Genomic DNA, 11,938 nt, shown 5'->3' on the forward strand with positions numbered 1-11,938 from the left:
TAAAAATTTACATTTTGACAAAAAAACGTCGATTTAACACTCACTATTTTTAGTCGGTTTTGCAAATTCGTACATAAATCACCGTTCAATCTATATATTTTCACTTTTGCCTCATCGTGAAATTTTGAAAAATAAGGTAAGACTTTCCGTTGAGATTCTTGAGTGTGGAACCTCATTTACAATGTTTTGGTCCTCACTATTGTATTTTTCATTTATTTTTTTAGTTTTTGGCTTAAATATTCTACTAAGTATACATTTGTTGCTCAATAAATTATATGTCACATCCCGGCCCGGGTCCACCACATTCCGGGCCCGTTCCACTACCGTAGCACGATATTGTCCGCTTTGGGCTTACCATTCTCTCACGGTTTTGTTTTTGGGAACTTACGAGCAACTTCCCAGTAGGTCACCCAAAAACAAAACCGTGAGGGAATGGTAAGCCCAAAGCAGATAATATCGTGCTACGGTGGTGGAACGGGCCCGGAATGTGGTGGACCCGGGCCGCGATGTGACGATTGGTATCATAGCCAATCCTTGGCCGGAAGTGTGTCGACGAGAACGTCGGGCCCCTAAGGGGGGTGGATTGTGACATCCCACATCGCCCAGGGGAGTGATCCTTAAATGTATATTCCCATCCTTATCTAGCACAAGGTTTTTTGGGAGCTTATTGGCTTCGGGTTTCGTAGGAACTCAGAAGTTAAGCGAGAATGAGGCCAGGTCACTCCCAAGATGGGTGACCCACTGGGAAGTTGCTTGTGAGTTCCCAAAAACAAAACCGTGAGGGAATGGTAAGCCCAAAGCGGATAATATCGTGCTACAATGGTGGAACGAGCCTAGGAAATGGTTCCGCCCTGGGCCGGAATGTGACATTATAAATCTCTTCCAACCACCTTATAAATTTCTCCTTAGTTCTCATGGAAAATATTTCACGGAAATAAAAAAATTTCATTTTTCACAAAAAAAACGTTGGTTAACAACTCACGATTTTTAGTCGGTTTTGCAAATTCGAACATAAATCATTGTTCAAACTATTTATTTTCACCTTCGCCTCACTGTAAAATTTGAAAAATTAGGATAAGACCTTCTGTTGAGATTCTTGAGGGTGGAACCCCATTTGACAATGTTTTGGTCCTCCCTATTGTATTTTTCACTTATTTTTTTAGTTTTTAGCTTAAATATTCTACTAAGTTTACATTTGTTCCTCAATAAATCATAAAACTGCTTCCAAACACCTTATAAAGTTCTCCTTAATGCTCACAAATTTTTTTTGTGAAAATAAAAAATTTGTATTTGTCCACAAAAAAAAACGTGGGTTAACACTCACGATTTTTAGTTGGTTTTGCAAATTCGACATAAATCATTGTTCAATGTATTTATTTTCACATTCGCCTTACTGTGAAGTTTTGAAAATTAACGTGAGATTTTCCGTTGAGATTCTTGAGTGTAGAACCCCATTTGACAATATTATGGGCCTCACTACTAAATTTTTCACTTTTTTTTTCGGCTTCAATATTCTACTAACCATACATTTGGTTCTCAATGAACCGTAAAACTACTTCCAAAATTCTTAAAGGGTTTAACTTAATGCTCAAGAAAAATGTTTTGATAAAATAAAAAATCTGCATTTTTGTCATGAAATTTTGAAAATTAAGGTAAGACTTTCCGTTGAGATTATTGAGGGTGGAACCCCATTTGACAATGTTTTGGTCCTCACTATTGTATTTTTCACTTATTTTTTTAGTTTTCTGCTTAAATATTCTACTAAGTTTACATTTGTTCCTTAATAAATCATAAAACTGCTTACAAATTCTACTAAGTATACATGTGTTGCTCAATAAATCATAAAATCGCTTCCTAACACCTTATAAAGTTCTCCTTAATGCTCCAGGAAAATATTTTGTGAAAATAAAAAATTTGCATTTTTCCCAATAAAACGTGGGTTATTTTTTTAGTTTTTGGCTTAAATGTTCTACTAAATATACATTTTTACTCAATAAAACGTAAATCTACTTCCAAATACTTTATAAAGTTTTCCTTAATGCTCGCGGCAAATATATCGCAAAAATAAAAATTTGCATTTTTGACAAAAAAACGTGGATTAACACTTACGATTTTTGGTCGGTTTTGCAAATTTGTACATAAATCATCGTTCAATATATTTATTTTCACCTTCGCCTCACCCTAAAATTTGAAAAATTAAGATAAGATTTTCCGTTGAGATTCTTGAGGGTGGAACCCCATTTGACTATGTTTTGGTCCTCACTATTGTATTTTTCACTTGTTTTTTAGTTTTCGGCTTAAATATTCTACTAGGTGTACATTTGTTGCCCAATAAATCATAAAACTGCTTCCAAACACCTTATAAAGTTCTCCTTAATGCTCATGGAAAATATTTTGCGAAAATAAAAAATAAGCATTTTTCACACGTTTTTTTAGTCGGTTTTGCAAATTCGTATATAAATCACCGTTCAATATATTTATTTTCACTTTCGCCTCACTGTGAAGTTTTGAAAATCAAGGTGCAACTTTTCATTGAGATTCTTGAGTGTAGAACCACATTTGACAATGTTTTGGGCTTCACTACTATATTTTTCACTTATTTTTTTGTTGCTCAATAAATCATAAAATCTCTTCCAAGCACCTTGTAAAGTTCTCCTTAATGCTCATGAAAAATATTTTGTGTTTAGTTGGTTTTGTTAATTCATACATAAATCATCATTCAAAATATTTATTTTCACCCTCGCCTCACCGTGAATTTTCAAAAATGAAAGTAAGACTTTTCGTTGATATTCTTGTGGGTGGAACCCCATTTAAGACTTTCTGTTGATATTCTTGTAGGTGGAACCCCATTTTAACAATGTTTTGGGCCTTACTACTATAATTTTTTTACTTATTTTCTTAACTTTTGGCTTAAGTATTATACTAAATATACATTTAATTCTAAATAAATCGTAAAACCACTTCCAAATGGTTTATAAAGCTTTTCTTAATGTTTGCAGAAAATATTTCACGAAAATAAAAAATTTGAATTTCAAAATAAACATGAGTGTTAGACGGACACCGTGCACGTAAAACAAGACAAATCTGTGCGCACGGAAAGCGAGGTGAACCTGCAAGCTCTACACACGAAAAATAAGGCCATCTCCAACCGAAGGGTCCAGAGGGCTAGAGGGCTGAAAATAGCCCTAAAACCATCTCCAACCGAGGGTTAGGCCAGAGGGCTCTGGAATCTGCGAGGGCCCCACGGGATCGGAGAGGGCTGGAGGTGGCTGGCTATTTTTTTTTTTAATGTTTCCTATAACCAACACTAATAGTTTGAAATGTTTTTTAATGTAACGGCTAGCTGAGTCAGCTAGCCGTTGGTTTTTTTTTGTTTTTGTTTTTTTTTTAATTTATTTTAAACATTTTTTTCTTCTATAAATATGGTGAAGTTCTTTCAATTCTTCACTTCATTTGCAATATTTCCTTCTTCAATATTTTTCAATATTTCCTTCAATATATTTCTCAATATTTCCTTCAATATATTTTCTAATATTTCCTTCATCTATAATATTTGTTTCAATTTTTCAATATTTATTTCAATATATTTTCCAATATTTCCTTCATCTATAATATTTGTTTCAATATTTCCTTCATCTATAATATTTCTTCATTTCATTTGCAATATTTCCTTCATTTTTTTTCAAAAAAAATGGCCTCATCTGCAATGAAAGGTAGGGCTTGGACCCGAAAAGAAGATGAAGCTCTTTGCAAGGCTTATAGATGGATCTCAGAAGATAGTGTGAGGGGGATTGCTCAAACAAGTGAAGGTGTTTGGACTCGTGTGTCCAAAAAATACTTAGAGTTCTACGAAGGCACCATTCCACCGAATACCCGAAACCACGAAAGTTGTTCTTCAAGATGGAAGAAACATCTTCATCCAAGTTTGAATAAATGGCATCAAGCACTATTAGCAGCAGCAAGTAGACATGAAAGCGGCGCCAATTACTATGACGAAGTTAGTGTTTTTACAGTTTATTTTAAATGTTTAATTATATTACATTAATTTCGTGAATTAATTTCCTAAAATTTTTTTAATTATATTTTCTAGGTACGCCAAGCGGAGGAATTGTATATGGAGGGCAGCTCAAAACCCTTTCAGTTTCACGGTTGTTGAGAAATTTGTAAAGGGTGGGTGTTATTTGAAGATCCACCTCAACATAGAGTGGATTCTTTAGAAGCTGCATCCCCATCTGTAGATATGAATGAAGCTGGATCTCCTACCATTCAACAAACAAGGGTAGAAAATCCGACTCCGTCCAAAATTTCTTTACCTAGGGCTATGGGACGAAACAAGGCCCGAAGGTTGAGGGAAAAGGGCAAGGCAAATGCTGATTACGCCGCTCAACATGAAGTGGCGGCCTCATTTCGATTACTGGCGGAGCAAAATGCCCGTGAGGCGGAAGAAAGGAAGTGTAGACATGAAGAGCGAGCCAAACAAATACAAGAAGAGATGGATGATAAGAATATGGAAAGGAACACTTTGAATTACACTCCAATGAGTAAGGCCTATTTTGATAGGAAAAAAAAAGAAATTATGGCTCGGTGGCAATTATTTACCTCTGACTATACTCCTACAATGGCGGATGATGAAGATGATATTGATTATGGATATTAAATTTAAGTCGTAATTTTTAAATTTAAGTTAATGTTGTTTTTAAATTTAATTTGTAGTGTTTAAATATAAGTTGTTGTTTTTAAATTTAAGTTGTTGTAGTTTTTAAATTTAAATAATAAATTATGTTTGGCCCTATGGCCCTTTGACCCTCGGTTGGAGACGGTTTTTTGTGACAGGGCTAAAACGAGCCATTTGGCCCTCTGGCCCTCGGTTGGAGACGGAGGCAAATATAGCCATGTACTGTTCATTAAAATATTAATATCTTGGGGAATCTTGGAGGGCCAGAGAGCTCAAATGAGCCCTCTGGCCAGCCTTCGGTTGGAGATGGCCTAAGACATGCAAAACGAGGCAAGAAACGTCGCGCAAACTGTGGCCGGCTCGGCCTAAGAAAAATGCAATACGAAACGAGACAGGCCGGCGCACGGAAGTGAGGCCCATACACACCCGGGCTTCCAATAAGCCTTTTGACCCGATTAACTAAACTTTGTCGCACGCCCCTCTGTTTCTGTCCGTCTCTACCATTTTCACTGTTCTCTCTCTCCTTTTCTCTCCCTTCAGCGTGAGCAGTCGGAGGAGCACTCAGAAATGGCGTCCAGTCTATTTAGAACCCTAATCAGATCGTCCAAATTGGGATCAGCAGGGACCAGAAATTTCAGCCTCGTCAGGACTCAAATCAGCGAGCACACCGCCAAATGGATGCAGGTACCTCCTCCCTCCTCCCTCCTCTTCTATCTTTATCTTTGCCCTAAAATTGATTGACTATGAAATTAATCGACTTTAATCGTTATCTCCTTTAATTAGTACAAAAGTTTACATTCATCTAATCTTACGGTGCGAATGAATCTGTTTTTCCCTTATACGATAATCCAATCTTTCATCAAGTAAAAATGGAACAAAGATATTGATTTTGTGTGTGATTAGACAATCAATATATTGATTTTTTTTCACTAGTATTGATTAGATTTTGCATGTTTTAATTCAAAACTCGGTGGAATATTGTTTAGTTTATATTTATTATAACTTAATTTGGCAATTTTCTTTATTTGTACCAATTAACATTGCTGAACAAACCCTTGGACGGCATGCTGTAATGGATAGATGTATATTATATATATGTATGTGTCCAGTTTCCTCTACCAATGCTGACTGAAAACCTTTAAAGCAACAAGAACTGAATTTCAAAAACTTTTTTGGATTTCCAATCCCAATTCCCATGACCGACCTTGTTTGTTATCATTGCAATAAAGGTAGTAACCAACAATCTAGGGAGACAGCGAGCGTAGGAATGATTTAGCAGGAAATGAAACAGATATGCCAACAAAACTAGATTGAGGAAGCAACTGTAACTGGGTGTGTATGTGTGCACTTGTGTATCCTGCATTTCAATGAAAACATCGATCAAGTTCTCAGCATCTTTTACTCAACCAAGACTTGTTTCGGCTCCAATGACGTGACCAGCCTACTTTTAGAGCAATGACTATGTTATATCCACAAGCTTCTACTGGCGGCGTTTTCCTATTTACATTTATAATGTCTCTCTTTCTGGGCGTCTATTTCCAATGTTACAAAAACCGTTTTGATTTTAATGTCGTATTGATTACAAGGTGCGAGTCATTGTGGTTCACTGTTCTTAACTGATAGGATACAAGCAAGAAATCTCCCATGGAGTTGATCAATGAAGTCCCACCCATCAAGGTTGAGGGCAGGATAGTTGCATGTGAAGGAGGTTAGTTTACATTATTCTTTACCTAGTTTCTTTTATGATTATCCAGCACAAAGCTACTTGTGCATTTGTATGCTGCAAGATCTGCTCAATAAACCATGTAGACAAGGGCTACAATTTACTTGGGTAAAACTGTTCTTGGTTGCAGACACCAATCCCGCACTTGGGCACCCAATTGAATTCATATGCCTTGACCTGGATGAGCCAGCTATCTGCAAGTACTGTGGTCTTCGATATGTGCAAGATCACCACCACTAGAAAATCTGGAAGTGATTATTCAATGAGCAAATTTCATTCCTGTTATGTCCGTACCTTCGTTGAAGCCATTTCATTAACAAGGTTCAGTTTGTAATGATAATACTGTGTTTCCTAATTTGGCAAAATAAGGATTTGGCATGACGCCATTCGTGTTATTCTTCAGGCATGGAATGCACATCTGCACGTCATTTGTCTGTCATTTTTGTTACCTGATTTACAATATGTTTTGATGAGTTGTTTGTCACTTGCAAAGATGGTTTTTGGGTGTTCATGATAGAATACCAACGAAGAAATATTGGATTGTTGTGTAACTCTTGTTGCTCCGGGATGATTGATAGGGCCCCTTGCTGAACATTTTTGACAGGAGCTTTGAAGTGAAGCACACAACGCCCAAGTAAGGCAGTGCCAATTTCCGATCATAATTTTATGGCCAACGCGTATTGTTTTATCAGTCATTCCGCTTACTTTCAGAGAGCTTTGGCGTTCAAGATGATGAACGGTATTTTCATTGTTGTTGCTGTTGGGATTAAGCGCATCATGGATACCAGCCGGTTAAAAGGTCGTACCCAGTGCACAAGGCTCCCGCTTTACGCAGGGTCTGGGAGAGGTGAATGTCGGCTAGCCTTACCCCCATTTATGGATACCAGCCGGTTAACGTCTCAAAAAAAGCCCTCCATTGATAGGGGGCAAATAATGAATAACATCATTTGTTCATGCTCAAAATTGAAAAGCCAGGCTTGTGTGTGAATCTCTCTCCAAACAAAAGTTAAGGTCAGCCTTATCTCTAACCGGCTTACTAACTTAATAGCAAGAAGACTGCCTGCCGCTGGACACGCTATCTTACTACACGCTACCTTTATCTCCAGCCGCAAATTTTCTTCTCTGTTGATGCTCAGCAACCTTGTAGTCTACAACTTCACGAAATAGGCTCGGATCAAGCACACAATCCTTACTCCCATAAACCGCAGCTTGGATACTCGCCATTAGTTTCGCTATTTCTCTCCCAGAGAACCCGTCGGTCTTTGCCGCTGCTTCTCTAATCATATCATCTGTCAACCCCTTCATCTCTATCTTCTGAGGTTGTTTCTTAAACAAATTACGGAACCAACCAGATTTGCTTGATGAACCAGCCTGAGCAATGTACTTGTCCAGATACAACTTCAGCAGCTTAAAGCGTTCCTCTTCCCCAGGCAAGGGGAATTCAAGCACTTCATCAATACGATCAGCCACAGCTGAATCGAGATCACCGGGGCGGTTTGTGGCAAGGGCAAGGACTATGTCCTTGGATTGGTCACCCGTGCGGAATAGGAGAGCGTTGAGCGCACTTCTTTGAGCTTCACTCATATAGGTTTTGTTCCGCCTGCAAGTTATGTTATACACATTCAACCCTCTCAATCACACAGAGACTGAAAGTTCTCTTCTACGAGACTCAAAATTAAAAACACCATTTTCATGGCTGTTAATTGAATGACTTACTCGCACAAAAATGCATCGGCTTCATCAATGAAAAGTAGCAGACCCTTCCGTGACTTTTTGGCCCAATCAAATAACTCATGTATCTTGGTAACAGCCCTTGGTCCAAGTGGAGCAACATCCCCTCCCGTCATCAATGCGTAGTCTAATCCCTAAAGACAATTTGAATCAAGCATAGAAACGTATGAGAAGGAAGAATATGTTAAGGATGAAGGATGAAAATAACACAAAAGCTGGTAGATCAAAACCATCTGAGTATGAATGGACCCATCACAGAACATGCAAATCATATAAAAACACATTTAAGCATGCAAATCATATACACAGTTCTAGAAAATTATTTCATGTTAAGGGCCAGTAACTACTTTCCTAAATAACAGCACATCCAGGAGTGCTCAATATTGTCTGGCAAAAGAAGCAACAGAATGAAAATCAAAACTGAAAACGTGATTGGTTTAAAGATAGGATCAGATCTCATACAGATTTACGAGCCATCTCTCTAGCAGCCATTGTTTTCCCAGTTCCTGGAGGACCATAGAAGAGCATATTTCTGAATGGTGCTTGATGAGATTTTGTATTAGCAGTTGCCTTAGCCAAGTGGTCAATTCTTTTCTGAAGAGGAGGGTGTAAAACAACATCACCAAAGGCCTTCCCATTTTGTGTTTGACCTTTGTTGCCACTGGGAGATAGGGCGCTTATAGAACGTGAGAATAATCCTGACCAAGGGTATTTTCCTTTAGAGGACTCTCTGATAAGTGATGGTTGTCCCAATATTCTATCCACATAGCTCCATATCACCTTTGAACCTTCTCTGCATTGGATAAATAAGACGTGCATAAGTTATGGCACTGTGGAGAGCAAATGGCAAGGTAAAATTAATATCCCACACAAATTATTTCACGAAGGTAGACTGTAACCTGCTATGACTTTAAATGCAACTCTATCTCTGTGAATCAAATGTCAGACCAGAATAAAAAATAAAAATAAAAAAAACTAAGTTCCAGAACTTAACAGTTCATGGCATTTACTAAGGGAATAACCAACTATAGAGTTTCATGTCCTAGGGAGTTGGTCCCAGGGGAGAGAGAGTAAAATGCCAACAAAGCTTTTGTTTTTTTTCCTTCCTCCACAAAAACAAACAGAAGTTACTAAGAAAATTAAGAGAAGATGTACCAGGATATAGAAAGCAACAAATAGATCCCTAGCTTTCAAAGGAAAGGCCACAAATAGGTAAAGGGAAAATGCAGTATTTCAAGTATTCGTTTAAAATATCAACACAGACCTTGTTGTGTAAACACCTGCAGCTAGAGCTGTAACTCCCCCAACAGCAACAACTAGTTTATTCTGATCTGTCAGAATCACTTTCAAGCCACCTGCAGAAAATAGCTAATTCTGCATCAACAGTTTTTTAAGAAATAACATTAACTTTCACTACTTCAAACTTCAAACGAGTATATGATGCCAAATAGAAGAGCCGCCCATTTTTAGTTTGAAGAAGAATCATACTTCTTTGTATAGAATACAGGAAAAGGTAATGAGTATGGAAAGTACCTCCAATATGATCAAAGGTGGTATTTATGGCAGAAACCCATTTCTCTTTCTCAGCTTTTGCTTTCTCTAACAGCAGGTCCCTTTTAATTTCTGCAGTCAGCTTTGCTTCAAGGGCTCTCCCTTCTGCATCTGCCAAAGCCTTCTTTTCGAAATTTTCACGTTCTAGCTTAGCCTGCTCCTCTGCAGTCCGTCGACGCTCATGTTGGATCTGCGCTTCTGTTTGTCGACGAGCTTGTTCCAGCCTATTTGCTGATTCTTCTTGCCATTTTACCATCTCTTGGTTCCTTTCTCTTGCCAATCTATTTTCATTCTGCAGTAACATCAACGAATTAAATCTAGAATTGAACTTCGTTTTCTGAAAAGCTTGTGTGAAATCCCAAGAAAAGTTCAAGTCAGCTTGCCTCCATCCTCTTCTTTGCTAATTCATCCTGATACCTAGCCATTTGGGAATTTGTTTGGGCTTGAAACTGAGCTAGCTTTTTCTGCTCCTCGTAGATGGCCTTCTTAGTATCCTGTCAGGTGATGATGAAGTCGATAATTGCAGCAAAAACTTATGCCAGATAAATCAAATGGGGAGTTTACAAACATATAGCCTATAGGGTGTTACTAATCCAAAAACACCCTAATTGGGGAAATAAGTAGAACATCTTACCGCTTCAATTTGGGCTTTCATTGCAGCATACTCCGCGGCCTTTGCCTTCAACTCAGCCTGCCTTGTCTCTTCATGCTTCACCGTAGCTCCAATGACCTATGCAGTGGCCAAAGAGCAACCATTAAAGAAAACATCAATTCACGGAAAACCATCAAAACAAAAGAGCTGCTTGGTGAAATTTCAAACACATCCTGTTACTTCTCTCTAAGCAAAAACATGGATAAAGTATAAGACGAACTAAATGGCATACCCCATTGCTACATACATTCCAACGTCTGAATTTAGACATGAACCATCAATACTAAAATTCCAATTGCTATCAAGCAACTAAATAACAAATAGAGCCCGTCAATAAAAGCAGAAGATCAAATCCCAAAATCCCAATTAAAAACAACACATATAATTTCCGAAAAAAAAATGCAAACCTCTTTGGCATTAGAAGATTTGGCGATTTTGTCCAACAACTTAGCAGCCCGCTCCAGAGGCTCAGGATCGAAGCCAGCGGCAGATGTCCTGGGTTGATCATTGCGAACCTTGGGAGGGGGAGGGGGCTCGGCAGCACCTCCGGTGGAGGAGGTCGACGGCGGAGGAACTGACGGCGCAGATTGGAGAGGAGAAGAAGTGGAGGAGGGTTGTTGGGAAGCATTGGAAGAAGAAGAAGAGAAGGGAGAGAAGTTGAAAGGCCCGTCGGCATAAACACAGTTGGAGTTGGTCTTGGACAAGGAGGCGGAGGCCGCCACGGCGGCGACAAGCCCTAATGCATATGTGGGCTTGGCCATTTTTGCAATCCCTTTTTGGGGGTTTCCAGTGAAAAGTAAAACCCTTTGGAATTAATTGGATCCTTGGAAGAGAGAAATGGGAGGAGGGTTTTAGAGAGGTTTTGATTAATTTATATTTGTTGGGAGAAAAATGTTGTCTTGATGACCAAGAAAATCAACCTATCTAACACTCTCTCTCTCTTTCTCACGTGGCTCTTCTTTTCTAACCATGGAAAGCGGTAGAGAGTTCAGACTCTCTCGGTTGAGGGTTTTTGTAGGGTTTGTGCGATTGGGGACTCGGGCGGGGCAAGCGACCGGGTGTTTGCTTGTTTCTATAATCTAGGCTTCTCAGATGTTTAAGTGGCCAGGCCTCTGTCTGTTTCTGCAAGATCTCTGAAAGCCCAGCCCAGCCCAAATTTTGTTGTCTCACTCTCTTTTCTTTTGATAAAGTGATATTTTAAATTACTCTAACACGGGAGGAAATTCGAAGAATTATAGAATTCAAATAGATCAAATATTTTCCAAAATGAAGCTAAGGTTTTAACCTAAATTCAACACATCTCTTCACATGTGAGTTCATTTAAGTTTGACATGTGGACGAGGATAACATAAATTGGGCAACCTGTGAGCACGGGGTTCACTAGGCTCAATTTAATATGTTATAATATCATGAAGTCAGTTGTGGTTCCACTCTAAAATCACTATCCAAATTTCTTATAGGCATATGTAAGGTCTCTTATTTCTCCCATATGAGATTTATTCTCTCAATACCCCCAACAATCCACATGCACTCAAAAAAAAGTCCTGAGTCCAATTCTTGTCTTCCCTCGTATTGCGTGTACCAAAAAATTATTAGGAAAAATAAT

General features: G+C 38.5%; 2 protein-coding genes and 1 long non-coding RNA gene across 3 annotated transcripts; 2 read left to right on the forward strand and 1 right to left on the reverse strand.

Annotated features, from left to right (window-relative positions):
- The first annotated feature begins 3,326 nt into the window (after positions 1 to 3,326).
- Positions 3,327 to 4,802, forward strand: LOC139195763 (uncharacterized). Its single transcript, XR_011580694.1, has 2 exons — positions 3,327 to 3,997; positions 4,091 to 4,802. It is a non-coding gene; the product is annotated as an uncharacterized lncRNA (long non-coding RNA).
- A 187-nt stretch (positions 4,803 to 4,989) lies between these two features.
- LOC103426515 (NADH dehydrogenase [ubiquinone] iron-sulfur protein 6, mitochondrial) lies at positions 4,990 to 6,837 on the forward strand. Its single transcript, XM_008364600.4, has 3 exons — positions 4,990 to 5,359; positions 6,299 to 6,383; positions 6,529 to 6,837. Exons 1-3 carry the CDS (start codon positions 5,243 to 5,245, stop codon positions 6,636 to 6,638), a joined length of 312 nt encoding a protein of 103 aa, XP_008362822.1. The 5' UTR covers positions 4,990 to 5,242; the 3' UTR covers positions 6,639 to 6,837.
- A 452-nt stretch (positions 6,838 to 7,289) lies between these two features.
- Positions 7,290 to 11,380, reverse strand: LOC103426516 (uncharacterized). Its single transcript, XM_008364601.4, has 8 exons — positions 10,740 to 11,380; positions 10,315 to 10,410; positions 10,064 to 10,174; positions 9,663 to 9,972; positions 9,394 to 9,484; positions 8,592 to 8,922; positions 8,115 to 8,263; positions 7,290 to 7,998 (listed from the first exon to the last, which is right to left on the reverse strand). Exons 1-8 carry the CDS (start codon positions 11,091 to 11,093, stop codon positions 7,482 to 7,484), a joined length of 1,959 nt encoding a protein of 652 aa, XP_008362823.1. The 5' UTR covers positions 11,094 to 11,380; the 3' UTR covers positions 7,290 to 7,481.
- Between the last annotated feature and the right edge of the window lie 558 nt (positions 11,381 to 11,938).

The sequence above is a fragment of the Malus domestica genome, chromosome 01, assembly GCF_042453785.1.
Source record: "Malus domestica chromosome 01, GDT2T_hap1".
In the NCBI taxonomy this organism is placed as follows: Eukaryota; Viridiplantae; Streptophyta; class Magnoliopsida; order Rosales; family Rosaceae; genus Malus; species Malus domestica.

Coding starts and splice junctions, on each gene's coding strand:
- LOC103426515 (XM_008364600.4), top strand. CDS start 5,243: ATGGCGTCCAGTCTATTTAGAACCCTAATCAGATCGTCCAAATTGGGA. Junction 5,360..6,298: donor ACACCGCCAAATGGATGCAG/GTACCTCCTCCC, acceptor CTTAACTGATAG/GATACAAGCAAGAAATCTCC. Junction 6,384..6,528: donor GATAGTTGCATGTGAAGGAG/GTTAGTTTACAT, acceptor TCTTGGTTGCAG/ACACCAATCCCGCACTTGGG.
- LOC103426516 (XM_008364601.4), bottom strand. CDS start 11,093: ATGGCCAAGCCCACATATGCATTAGGGCTTGTCGCCGCCGTGGCGGCC. Junction 9,973..10,063: donor TAGCAAAGAAGAGGATGGAG/GCAAGCTGACTT, acceptor ATGTTACTGCAG/AATGAAAATAGATTGGCAAG. Junction 8,923..9,393: donor GCAGGTGTTTACACAACAAG/GTCTGTGTTGAT, acceptor TATCCAATGCAG/AGAAGGTTCAAAGGTGATAT.